At 36.2% G+C, this 12491-nt stretch overlaps 3 protein-coding genes across 4 annotated transcripts in view; 2 read left to right on the top strand and 1 right to left on the bottom strand.

Annotated features, from left to right (window-relative positions):
• Positions 1-1591, top strand: part of LOC107696645 (transient receptor potential cation channel subfamily M member 5-like) — a 22009-nt gene extending 20418 nt beyond the window's left edge. The window contains 6 exon segments of the mRNA XM_016497095.1: positions 266-444; positions 678-810; positions 947-1019; positions 1108-1198; positions 1360-1411; positions 1413-1591. Coding sequence (XP_016352581.1) covers positions 266-444; positions 678-810; positions 947-1019; positions 1108-1198; positions 1360-1411; positions 1413-1461 — 577 coding nt within the window. The 3' untranslated portion in view covers positions 1462-1591.
• Positions 1592-2685: 1094 nt separating this feature from the next.
• LOC107696644 (proline-rich protein 5-like) lies at positions 2686-5078 on the top strand. Its single transcript, XM_016497094.1, has 7 exons — positions 2686-2992; positions 3785-3851; positions 3967-4047; positions 4133-4169; positions 4282-4351; positions 4435-4536; positions 4847-5078. Exons 1-7 carry the CDS (start codon positions 2980-2982, stop codon positions 5050-5052), a joined length of 576 nt encoding a protein of 191 aa, XP_016352580.1. The 5' UTR covers positions 2686-2979; the 3' UTR covers positions 5053-5078.
• An 85-nt stretch (positions 5079-5163) lies between these two features.
• The window catches only part of LOC107696643 (TNF receptor-associated factor 6-like), a 10503-nt gene continuing 3175 nt past the window's right edge, over positions 5164-12491 (bottom strand). For both annotated transcript variants that reach the window (XM_016497092.1, XM_016497093.1), the window contains exons 3-7: positions 11534-11684; positions 9042-9200; positions 8641-8712; positions 8435-8512; positions 5164-7150 (exon numbers count right to left, since the gene is read on the bottom strand). In XM_016497092.1, coding sequence (XP_016352578.1) covers positions 6281-7150; positions 8435-8512; positions 8641-8712; positions 9042-9200; positions 11534-11684 — 1330 coding nt within the window. In that variant the 3' untranslated portion in view covers positions 5164-6280. The remainder of the gene's footprint in view (positions 7151-8434; positions 8513-8640; positions 8713-9041; positions 9201-11533; positions 11685-12491) is intronic.

Raw genomic sequence — 12491 nt, 5'->3', positions numbered from 1 at the left:
CTGCTGTAATTGCTGCAAAAGGTGGACATACCAAATATTAAAGTTAAAAGTGGATAAAAACAGTACGACTCACTTCATCTGATATTTGTGATGCTCAGAGCAACCATCTGCATGTTTCATGAACATTATGAAATGAAATCATGTATTGGAGGCAAAAAAGGTCAATATTTTCAGATCTGTCAGGTGTTCTTTTTGGCCACCACTGAATATGTTTATTTATTTGTTCATTTTTTCTACTATAAATGCCATGAAACTCTCTCCACAGCTACACCTTCCAGGTGGTGCAGGAGAATGCAGACATCTTCTGGAAGTTTCAGCGTTATAACCTGATTGTTGAATACCACAGCCGCCCGGAATTGGCTCCACCCTTCATCATCATCAGCCACATCTCTCAAGCTCTCCTCAGCCTCATCAAAACTACAGAAACCAAGCAGGATCTGCTGGGTAAGTAGATCTTCAAGCTGTGTGTGTGTGCTTCCTGTACAGATTATTCTGATAATTCATAATGAATAGGCCTACCCATTTTGTAACTTTCTTTTAGAGGCAAGTTACAAGAAATATCGAAAATGACCAAGAAAGGAACACATGACATGATGGAACACGTCAGAAAAAAAGCAAAGAAAATATTTAAAGAAACTGTGGTTAAACGTTTGTTCCTCTTTTCTTGTCATGGTTAGAGAGGGAACTATCGGCTGGGCTGGACCAGAAGCTGATGACATGGGAGACGGTGCAGAAGGAGAACTACCTGGCTAAACTGGAGCATGAGCACAGGGAGAGCAGTGCAGAGAGACTCCGATACACCTCCTCTAAGTGAGTTACACTCAGATGTGTTATTAACCCATTTTCTTATATTGAGATTTACAGGTGGCTTCAGCAAATCTATGCTGAATGAGTGTATGTATAACCATTTTAATCTACTTTTTTTTTTGCGTGTAACACTTCATAGGGTACAGAGTTTGCTGAGGATGGTTGGGGGTTTTAAGGAGCAAGAAAAGCACATGGCAACAGTGGAGACTGAGGTGAGGTGAAGGAGTAGCTGCTGACTGAATGTGTTGAGATGTGTCATTTAAGTTCATGGCTTTACTGAAAGTGAAACTTCATCTGTAGGTGAGGTATTGTGGAGAGGTGTTGTCTTGGATTGCAGAGTGTTTCCACAAAAGTACTCTGAAGTGTGACAGAGACGCACCTAAAGCCCCATGTGAGGCTTTCTTTACTATTATGTTGGTCTCCCTTGTATTGTCTCTTCTTCTGACTTTATCTCTGTGCCTCATTTGTTCTCTCTCTTACTCAGTGTCTTCTTTCCATTGTCTCAGAGGTTTGGTCCTCCTAAGGTAACACTACCCTATCTGTGTTTTGCAGGGTCCATTGCCAGCTCCAGAAATCCACATCCACAGGAAGCCAAGCGACAGCAGCCATTCAGGATATGGTGTCGACAAGAAACTGCCTTACATTGATCAGTGATCTGGCCACGTTATTATGCATTTGTTTTATTTAGCTGGAAATAGAATAATAGTAGTTTGGTATAGGTTATTGTAATTGAGACTCCAGGCCGCAAAACGAGAGACACACTATGCAGAGTTATTTCTTTGTGCATTATATTTTTGCAGCTAAATAGCACTAAATTATAATTATCATTATACAAATTTTCTATACAATAAAAATATCAATTTTTACTCATTTTATAATTTAATGCACTTTGAAATTGTGTTATTATTGTTATTTTGTAGTTAGAAGGGCAAAAAGAACATTAATATTCTTCTATCACAACCTGGCCAGACGTTATCAGTAAAATGAACTTTGTCAATTGAATTGCATTGTAAGGCATTGTATGAATGCTACAAAGTCCTTTACTTCCTCATTTCAATAGGCTTTTACAATTAATAAATATATGTACACTACCATTCAAAAGTTTGTGATTGGTAAGATTGTTTTTGGAAGTTTCTTTTGCTCACCAAGGCTGCATTTATTTAATTAAAAAAAACACTAAAAACAGCTATATTGTTACAATTTAAAATAGCTGTTTTCTATTTTAATATGCAGTAGTCAGCATTTGAAGTGGATCAAAAAAAGTTGTCCTAAGACATGAACGTGTTTTAGGACAACTTTGATGAAAGGTTTTGATCCACTTCAAATGTTGACTAGTGTATTTTAAATATAATTTATTCCTGTGATGGCAAAGCTGAATTTTCAGCAGCCATTACTCCAGTTCATCAGTTACATAATCCTTCAGAAACATTATCATCACAATTAAAAATAGTTGTGCTGTTTTTTTTGTTTGTTTGTTTGTTTGTTTTTGTGGAAACCATGATGGACATTTTTCAGGATTCTTAAAGAATAAAAAGTTGCTTTTTAAATAAAAATAAAAAGATTTGAAAATATTTAAAATTGTAAAGAAAAATCTTAAAATGTAAGATTTTAAAATTAAAAAGATCATTTTTTAAAAGATTTAAAAATTTTAAATCTTAAAATTTAAGATTTAAAATCTGATTTAAAATAGTTTGTGTAAAAATGTAAAAGTATTTTGATCAATGCATCCTTGCTGAGTAAAAATATTAATGTATATAAAAAAAATTATATATATATATATATATATATATATATATGCTGCCCCCAAACACCTGAACAGTAGTGTATACATATTCCTATCATCTTTCACAGTGCACACTTCAGTTTCACACAGAAAAACACTGATTATTCATTAGCAAGAATAACCAATACCGTTCCCATAGGTAATGAATCAGTAACCAGTTGACTAGGCAAATTTACCCAATGTACACAAGGGACATCAAAATCAGCCTTGAGGGAAAACAAGGATTTTGCAAAGTCTGTTTTCAGTAAGATTACCAGAACTAAAAGAGGACACATTCGCTCTGAACGAACCCACAGGGTTTTTTTTTTCTTAACGCTGAAGCCCTGATCTAGATTATGTAAGGAAGCTGAAAAGGACTCTGCTAATATCATAGTTATTTCTGCACTGTGATGGACAGGCTTGGTATGTATTACGTTTCCTGTGTTCCTTTACTACGACTTTGTGCTCTTGGAACAAAGTTTTCTTTCTGTTCCAAATGTTTGAGATGAATATATTTGTGTGTGCTGCAAAATCAATAACACTATACATGATTTCTTACTCATTTTTATAATATTTATATGGTTTGTTGCAACAACGAATGAGAAAAAAGAATAAAGTTCAGTAAAAAACTCTTCAAGCGTTTCATGAGACTATGTGTAAATCTGTATGTGTTTGGTTGTAATTGCATATGCAGAATTATTTATTTATTATTTATAAAAAGTTTGCATATATATTATATATATATATTAGGTGTGTGTATATCGGTATGATATATGCTCAGGACATGACCCAGATCAGCACCAATGAACCTTGCATCCTTTGGCCACAACTCTGACTTCTTTTGAGCATTTGTTTTGTACTGTAGTTTTCTGAAAGGATTTTGCTGTATCACTCAGACATGTTGTCGGTGTGCTAGATCTTCAAAAGAACAAGATACAAAGTGTTGAGTTGATTTGAGGTTAATGAGTGAACAGATGTAAACAGAACAGGACAGTTAGTAACAGGAAGTTGGTGTACCACAGGAAGTAGATAATGTGTCAGATCCACCTGTCTACTTTCACACAGCTCTAAAAACCTGGAAATGGCCTGGTTGCTGTGAACTGACATTGCAGTTGGCTATGCTACATGCCTGAGCTATTAAAAAGAAAGCTCTATTTCTTCATTTCACTCCTAAAGTTTTACAGGCTTATTTATTGAACCCTTATGTTCTAACAGACCTCCATTCAGCTCCATCCACCGCTGACACCATCCTGCAGGGTCCCAGCACTGCTCTTACAAACAAGTATAATTTTTGAAATGTCCACTTTCTTTTTTTTTCCTCCAGTAAAGGTTTTTGTTTTTCTGTTGCCTTGAAGTATGACTTTAATATTCAAAAATATGAATGCTTTCTTTTTTAGTATCTACGCTGCTGTTATTAAGGTGTTCAGGGGAGAGGAACTACAGCCGAATGAACTGTACTGCTTGAATGAAAATACCAGGTATAAACTAAACTAGCTCCAATATCACATTTTAAATGAATGTGTAATAACTACATTAAGCAGCTATTTGCTATCACCCATGCAGGTGGCTTCTAAGGACAGATATGGGGTTCTTTATCAGAGTATTTCCAGGTGCTTTAGTGTGTCAGAGCCCCTGGCGTTCTTCTTCTGGTAAAACAAGTAAAAATAAATGCATCACTGGTAAAAGAAAACCATGCTAATATTTCTTCATATGATTATTTGCAGAATCAGATTTTGACCAAAGGTCTATCAATCATTTTGGATGAGATTCAGAAGCATGAAGGTGAGACACAAGATGTGGTGGATCTGCTGTTTGTGCCCATCGTTGTGAGTGTCCATCATTATAACATGATCTTTTTCCTTCAGGAGAGAGACAGCCGTTTGTTTTGGCCCAGGTGTGGGATAGGTTTTTCACTGAGATTCTGCCCACGTTGGTCAAACCCTACTTATGGAACTGCAGACACGCAAGTAGGAAAACCAACATTGATTCATTATAGTTTAATCTAACCCCAAAGTTATTCTGTTGCCATCTCAAAATTATCAGACAATTCTGACATTTCCCCAACCACAAAATAAAATGTTATTTCAGCCAAAAACACAATCACCCCCATGTTGTTCCAAATTCACATGACTTGGAGGTTAAAAATCCCAGTCTTCATTTACTTTCAGTTTCCCTTTTGTGTTCCATGCAATAAAGTTCTACAGGTTGGGGATGTCATAAAGGTTGCAGCCCCTTTAACTTTGGCTACAAATCTGTGACTTTCTCACACTCCTGTAGGCTGCACTGAACAAAGCGCCACAAGAGCACCAGTGAGTCATCCTGAGATAAGGATTACTCATCACATCTCTGAAGGCTCTCTGCTGTCCCCTGTAGTAGAACATGAAGGGGAGATGTACTTCGAGCGAGTGGGAAACCTACGACGCCACAGCCTGACAAATGCTCATTCTGACATTAAGCTGCTGCCAAATTATGGATCTGACTAAAACACACCTCTGAAATCTGCCATGTTATGAAAGCATCTGTGAGAACTTAAGAGTGTGAAAGAAAGACAGAAACTATGTGACACTCAATAATTTATAAAGACAAATATCAACACATCTAAGCACTGTATATTGTGATGTAAAAAAGAACATTATATGAAAAAAACGATTGTCAGATTTCCAGTGTCAATACAATTATCAGATTAACTTGCATATATTAGTCCATCTGATAAAAAAAAAAAAGGTATTCATACTTTGTCAAAGTTTTTCAATGAAGCACGTTGAACATTCACACATATTAGCAATATTGAGCACTTATAAGGTGACTTGGGGAAAAAAATTTAATGTCTTGTTTATAGGCTAAGCTTGTTACGTACAGCACCTTTCAGAAATTTAGAGCAGCTGCCAACTTTCAGTCAAGACAAACATCTGCATTAAGGTGTGATCACATTTACTGTTGTTTGGCGAATTTTCTTGTAAAACCCAGTAACTGGGAGTGACTGTCATCCAAGTGACTGGGAGTTTCGTAAGAGGGCGAAAGATTTCCCCAGGCAGATTCACTCCATTAACCAACAGAGAGTTGCCTGGTTTTAAAGGGAATTCTTTGTGAGCTGCACTTCATGCATCACTAACAATTTTTCATCGAAACTTCGCTAATGTAACCACACCTTAAGACATTAAGTTGTTAAATGAACAATGCACGACATTTAGTATAATCACAGTAAACAGTGCTGCTCTGTACTGATGATGCTTTAAATTGTCAGATCTTGTCAAATAAATGAAAATTAAGTACATATTTTATGAAGAAAAAAAAAAAAGATAGCAAAAATTATTTTTTTCCCCTACTGCCGAGTAGGCAGAAAAGGCAGCAAAAATTAGCAGTTGAATGTAGTATCATGAAAAGAATTTGTGAAAGCTAACACTTAGCACAAGCAGCACCATTAAAATAATAGTTTTACACTCTTTAGCTTGGTTGACAGGACATTCAGTGAATTTCTGATGCTAATCATATGTAGGTTTGTCCATTGATTGCACTGATTAAAAGGTTTTTGAGAAACAACATTTGTATATAAAACACTTCACAACAGACATACGAGTTATGCAACTTTGTAAAACCATCATTACTAAGCCTGGTGTACCATGAAGAGTCAAAGAAAGTCCAGGTTTTGCCACATTTTCGTTTCAGCAAAGTGTCTATGAGAACTTAAGAATGCAGGAGCGATGTAGGAACTCAAAGTGAAGGTTCTGACCCCCGAGGTTGGACCCCTTCCCTCCTGAGGCTAGCGTCGAATCGTGGTGTGACCTCGCAGCGCACCAACAGCACGTCGTCTTTCACAAACCCATGCTGCCGCAAAGCCTGTAGGTGCAGGAAAGTGACGTAGCCGAAACCCTTGGGGTTGCGCTGGACAGTGGGCCTCTGGAAGGCCTGCAGGTCTGGCTTGGTCTCCATCACTTCCACGTGATGCTGCCCCTCGACCTGGTCCAACACTGCCAGTTGGATCATGCCCTGCAAGGGCCAGGAGAGCTGGCTGTCAAACTCACCCTGCATAGTGTGCACGAAAAGTGAGATGTAGTTGGAACAGCGTGGGGCGCTGGGAGTTTGCAGATGCAGTCGTAGGCAGAGTTTGTACCCCGGCCGGCCCGTGTAGAAAGGTGGGCTGTGAAGGACTATGGGCTGACCGGCTTCTTGGTTGCGCAGGTGAAGTGAGAAGTTCTCCAAGCGCCATACGTAGACGCCTTGATACTGCTGGGCTTCCAGCTCTCGGGTGGCCTCCTCCAGTGAGCTCAGCTTTCGGCGTAGCTCTGTGACCTGGTTTTTCTGTGTCTCATTGTGGATGCACAGCTCACGGATCTGTTGATCTTGACGAACCAGCCGGCCCTCCAGCTCCAAGACCGTCTCACGCAGGTTCATCAGCTCCGGTCTACACTGGCAAGAATCTGGGGCTCGGGCAGAGGCCCCACATTCATCTGACGAAGAGTGGGTGGCAAATGAGGGCACTGAGCAGCTATTGAGAGTCTGGCTACGCAGAAACTCAGCCATGCAACGCATGTGCATCTGTGTAAATTCCTGCATGTGCTGGGCCAGTTCATTTCTTGGCATCTGTAATATTTCCAAAGAAATAGAAAAGTTAGACATTTGTGTTATATACTACCATTCAGAGATTCAGTAAGAGGTTTTAAAATATTTTTTAAACAAGTCTCTTATATTCTACAAGGCTGCATTTATGTGATCAAAAATACTATTACAATTTAAAATAACTCTTTTCTAGTTTATCAGTGTTGAAAACAATTGCACTGCTTTAATATTTTGTGGAAACTATGATACATTTTTTTTCAGGATTCTTTGATGAACAGAAATCTCAAAAGAACAGCATTTTTATTTGAAATTCTTAAAAAAAAAAAAATGTCTTTACTGTCACTTTTGATCAATTTAACAAAGTTTGTGATTGGTAAGATTGTTTTTGGAAGTTTCTTTTGCTCACCAAGGCTGCATTTATTTAATTAAAAAAAACACTAAAAACAGCTATATTGTTACAATTTAAAATAGCTGTTTTCTATTTTAATATGCAGTAGTCAGCATTTGAAGTGGATCAAAAAAAGTTGTCCTAAGACATGAACGTGTTTTAGGACAACTTTGATGAAAGGTTTTGATCCACTTCAAATGTTGACTAGTGTATTTTAAATATAATTTATTCCTGTGATGGCAAAGCTGAATTTTCAGCAGCCATTACTCCAGTTCATCAGTTACATAATCCTTCAGAAACATTATCATCACAATTAAAAATAGTTGTGCTGTTTTTTTTGTTTGTTTGTTTGTTTGTTTTTGTGGAAACCATGATGGACATTTTTCAGGATTCTTAAAGAATAAAAAGTTGCTTTTTAAATAAAAATAAAAAGATTTGAAAATATTTAAAATTGTAAAGAAAAATCTTAAAATGTAAGATTTTAAAATTAAAAAGATCATTTTTTAAAAGATTTAAAAATTTTAAATCTTAAAATTTAAGATTTAAAATCTGATTTAAAATAGTTTGTGTAAAAATGTAAAAGTATTTTGATCAATGCATCCTTGCTGAGTAAAAATATTAATGTATATAAAAAAAATTATATATATATATATATATATATATATATATATATGCTTAATATTTAATAATTGTTTGTGCAAGTCTATCTTCATTTTCTTTTTCTAACATTTGAAAGTCTTAAAAAAAAAAAAAAATGTCTTTACTGTCACTTTTGATCAATTTAACGCATCCTTGCTGAACACAAGTATTCATTCCTTACAAAATAAGTCTTACTGTCCCCAGAATGCACTTTATTCAGAATGATAAAAAGGAAAGCATATGTTTTTGGAGTGTTATATAACAGGAATCTCATGGCCCACCTTTACATGACAACCAAAAGTGCTGAAAGTACAGGCCACAGGAGCTTTCAGACAGTCTGTGTCACAGTGCAATGCCAACTGAAACCAGTAAGAACAGATTCATTCAGCTTCATAGTTTCACAATGAATAATTTGAAGTATCAAACAGAATAAATTACTGTTGTGCCTCAGGTAATGTGCATATTAGTGACAAATCATCTGACACACCTGATCCCGAATAAGCTCCATTTCGCAATATTCACACACTGTATTGGCGAAAGGACAAATCTGTTCATGAATCTACACAAAAGAAAACAAATGTATCAGACACTAATATTGGACAGTGTTATTGCTAGCTAAAACTATTCAAATTTTCTTTGTTGACTAAAATAAGGCTGAAATAAAATAAAAAAGAAAACTAACTAAAAAAGTCACTATAATAAAACTAATACAAAAATAAAAATAAAGCAAAATACAAGTGAAAAAAAAAAATGATGAAAGTAAATGAACTGAAAATATAAAAATAAACGATAATTAAATATTATGATATACTATAATAGAATCTTTCAAAACCACTTTAACCAAATCTAAACCTATCCTGTATGTGAACAGGAAACAACGGTTTTCACCTGTTTGTTAGCATACACAAAGCTCCCTGCACAGGCAGGGCAGGTCATAAGCCGCTGTAAACACTGCTCGCTCTTGTGTTCATCCAGATGGCTCTTACGAACAGATTCCAGACACTGAGGGCACTGCACTGTGGCAAACTTACACTGAGACAAGTGTTTCTGAGGAAGAGAGAACGTAACAACACAATTAAACAAGTTGCCATCATGACAACTGTGATTTAGCAAGCCTGTTCGTGACTCCACACTAATGGGTTTGAAATGCCATTTATGAAAGGTCTTGCTCTCTGAGGAGCTGATGCATAACATATCCATGGACTGTTTTAATTAACAAGATTTTAAGTTGAAATACCTTGGGTCCCATAAGTTCTATTTTTTTAACCATATTTAAGAACCTACAAATATTCTTAAAGGGGTCATGAACTGCCTCTGTTTTTTTTATTTTGTACTGTTCTATGAGGTCCACTTTTAATGTTAAGATTATTACATAAAAAATAAAAACAATTTATAAGTAATAAGATATTTTCTGTCCTGTTTGTAACCCTCCTCATCAGAAAGCTCTGTTTGAATAGGCGTGACGGATTGTATACTCGGAAGTAGTGCTGGGCGGTATGACCAAAAATGTATATCACGGTATTTTTCAAAATTATACCGGGTTCACGGTACATGACAGTATTTTTTTTTTCATGCATGACCGGGTGTTAACCATAATTTCTACTGATTGAGAGAGAAAATACTGCAGTATATTGACTTAGAATGCCCTATTTTACGGTCATGATGAGTGAATATTGTCAAAAAATACCACACTAATTTTCTACTGATTGAGAGGAAATACTGCAGTATATTGACTTAAAATGCCCTATTTTACTGTCATGAGTGAATAGTCAAAAAACACCACATTAAATAGTGACTAAACACAACCCCTTTTAATACATGTTAACCAGGGGTCACTCATTTATAATCACGGCATCGTCTGATAAAATCAACATGCATCTACACTAAACAGTGGCTATGCGGTTGTTTTGGCTATATTACTTGTTTGTCTCATGCAGCACACTGTTACATTCCTCACAGATGGACGCTGCTGTGATTTAGGTCAAAAACGCATAAATAACACAATACATATCAAACGATCTGTAAGAAGAGGCAAAGCAATAGTTACCACATAATAAAAACAGATCCTGCGTCGAACTGTGCCTTGTTTGTAAACGAATCTGCAGTAAAATTAAGTAAACAAAGGACCAAGTTCTGACGCGGTCTGGATCTTCATTCATTCACTCTGGTCAATTCAATTGAATTTTACCTGTAGATCATTTGCACTAAAAGGAAACTTCTGTCATCATATTCCCACCCTCCTGTTGCTTGAACCTCACATGACCTTTGTAGAAAAATTGCTATTATTTTAAAGGGGTCATGAACTGCCTCAGTTTTTATTTTGTACTGTTCTCTGAGGTCCACTTATAATGTTATCAATATTTTTTACATTAAAAAACATCATCATTTTCTGTCCTGTTTTGACTCCCCTCATCGGAACGCTCCGTTTGAATAGGTGTGGCAGATTGTAGACTCGGAAGGAAACGCCCACTGCTATGATTGGATAGAGTTGTGTATGTTTGACCATAATAAAAAAAGTTACTCACACTTGTGTTGCGACATTGCTGTCGGATCCAATATAGTCGGCACAGCATCGTCTTTCAGTTTCACTCTTTCTGAAAATCCCATGGCGAATTGTGTCTTGTTTGTAAATGAATCTGCGGTAAAAAGAAGTGAACAAAGGACTGAGTTTTTACTGACGCGGTTTGGAACGTCATTAAAAATAAAGTTCATCCACACTTTCCTAACGTTGGGATCAGAAGGAAGGCAACGCAAACACTGTTTTTCCACAACTTGGCACTGCACAGTGTCTTGTTGTATTCGGAGCATCTTTATTGTTTGGTTTCTGCATAGACCTGCGTGTTTGCCTCTCTCATAAACACGAATCAGTGGGCGGGGCTAAACAGGCAGTGATGTTGAAGCAGGCGTTGATCTAAAGCTGCGGAGTTGGTGCTTATCCACGCTATTACATCATAGAGGACATTCCAAAAGTTGTCGTTTTGGTTTTTAGACTAACAAGAAAGTTTTGAGTTCTGAAACTTACAGATTGTTTTTATAGTACAGTGACCTCTTAAATGTCAAAAGATCAAGGGAATTTTGGTTTCTCAGTTCATGACCCCTTTAAAAAGTAAGTTAAGAAAATTTGTATAAAAAAAGGCATTTGGCATCATTAGATTGTATGGCAGTTCTTGTTGAAGACTTGCTGATCAATGAAAAAAAAAAGGCTGCACTTTTTGTGCTGCCTGCAAGTTACCATATTTTACCATATATTACCATACCATATATTTTTGGTGCTACTGGCCTGACGGGGCTGACTTTATTTATTTTATTTTTTTTGCAAGTAAAAATTTTTTAAATGCAGCATTTAAAATACATTTACCATACCAAACCTTCAAATTTACCTCCAGTTGGCGCAATTCCATTTTATCACTGCATCCTACATTAGGACATCGGACAGTAAGTGAGAGAATCTCTCGTTTGGCAAAGTTATCAGGGAAGAGCTGTTCCTCAAGCAGCACCTCATTGTCAACTGGACATTTCTGCCCTGTGTCCCTGCCAGGAAATAGGAAGTTATATTTGACATTTTAACCCCTTAAAGCCTGACATACAGTGATAGTCAAAAGTCAAGAAATAACAGTTTGATTCTTTTTTTAAACAAATGGAGCAATTTATTGAAACTTTAGACAAAATATTATATTTTAAAAAATAAATTATATATATATTATTAAAAAAAAAAAAAAAAAAGAATTTGCATGTGTTTTTGTTGAGTATCATATTTGATGAATCAGGCTTTTGTGGCTCTTATAGTATTATATAGGCCAATATGGAGCTCATATCTGAGGAGGGAAAAAAAAACAGTTTGAGCAATTTTACCTTCATTTGGTGCAGTTTGGTATTTATATGGCCAAATATAGATCATATCTAAATGCTTAGTTTTATGATCAAATCTCTGTCATTTTTTTTTTTTTTGCAAATGTACAGATGTACACATGAACGTAGAAATAAATTGTATAAATAAATTAATCAAAACAAAAGCCTGATTTTTATTTAAACGTGATCTTTCTAAAAAACTATGCATGGATAATCGTAAATCTAAGTTTCTTCAGTCCACGAAGTGTGCATCTTGAAATATTACTAATAATATATAAATTCTTACATTTATTTAGTCCAGGGCTGTCCAAACTCGGTCCTGGAGGGCCGTGTCCTGCAGAGTTTAGCTCCAACCCTAATTAAAACACACCTGAACCAGCTAATCAAGCTCTTACTAGGCATAGAAACTTCCAGTCAGGTGTGTTGAAGCAAGTTGGAGCTAAACTCTGCAGGACACCGGCCCTCCAGGACCGAGTTTGGACAGCCCTG

The sequence above is a fragment of the Sinocyclocheilus anshuiensis genome, unplaced genomic scaffold (assembly GCF_001515605.1).
Source record: "Sinocyclocheilus anshuiensis isolate Anshui unplaced genomic scaffold, SAMN03320099.WGS_v1.1 scaffold502, whole genome shotgun sequence".
NCBI classification, from domain to species: Eukaryota; Metazoa; Chordata; class Actinopteri; order Cypriniformes; family Cyprinidae; genus Sinocyclocheilus; species Sinocyclocheilus anshuiensis.
This window is presented reverse-complemented; position numbering and strand designations above follow the sequence as displayed.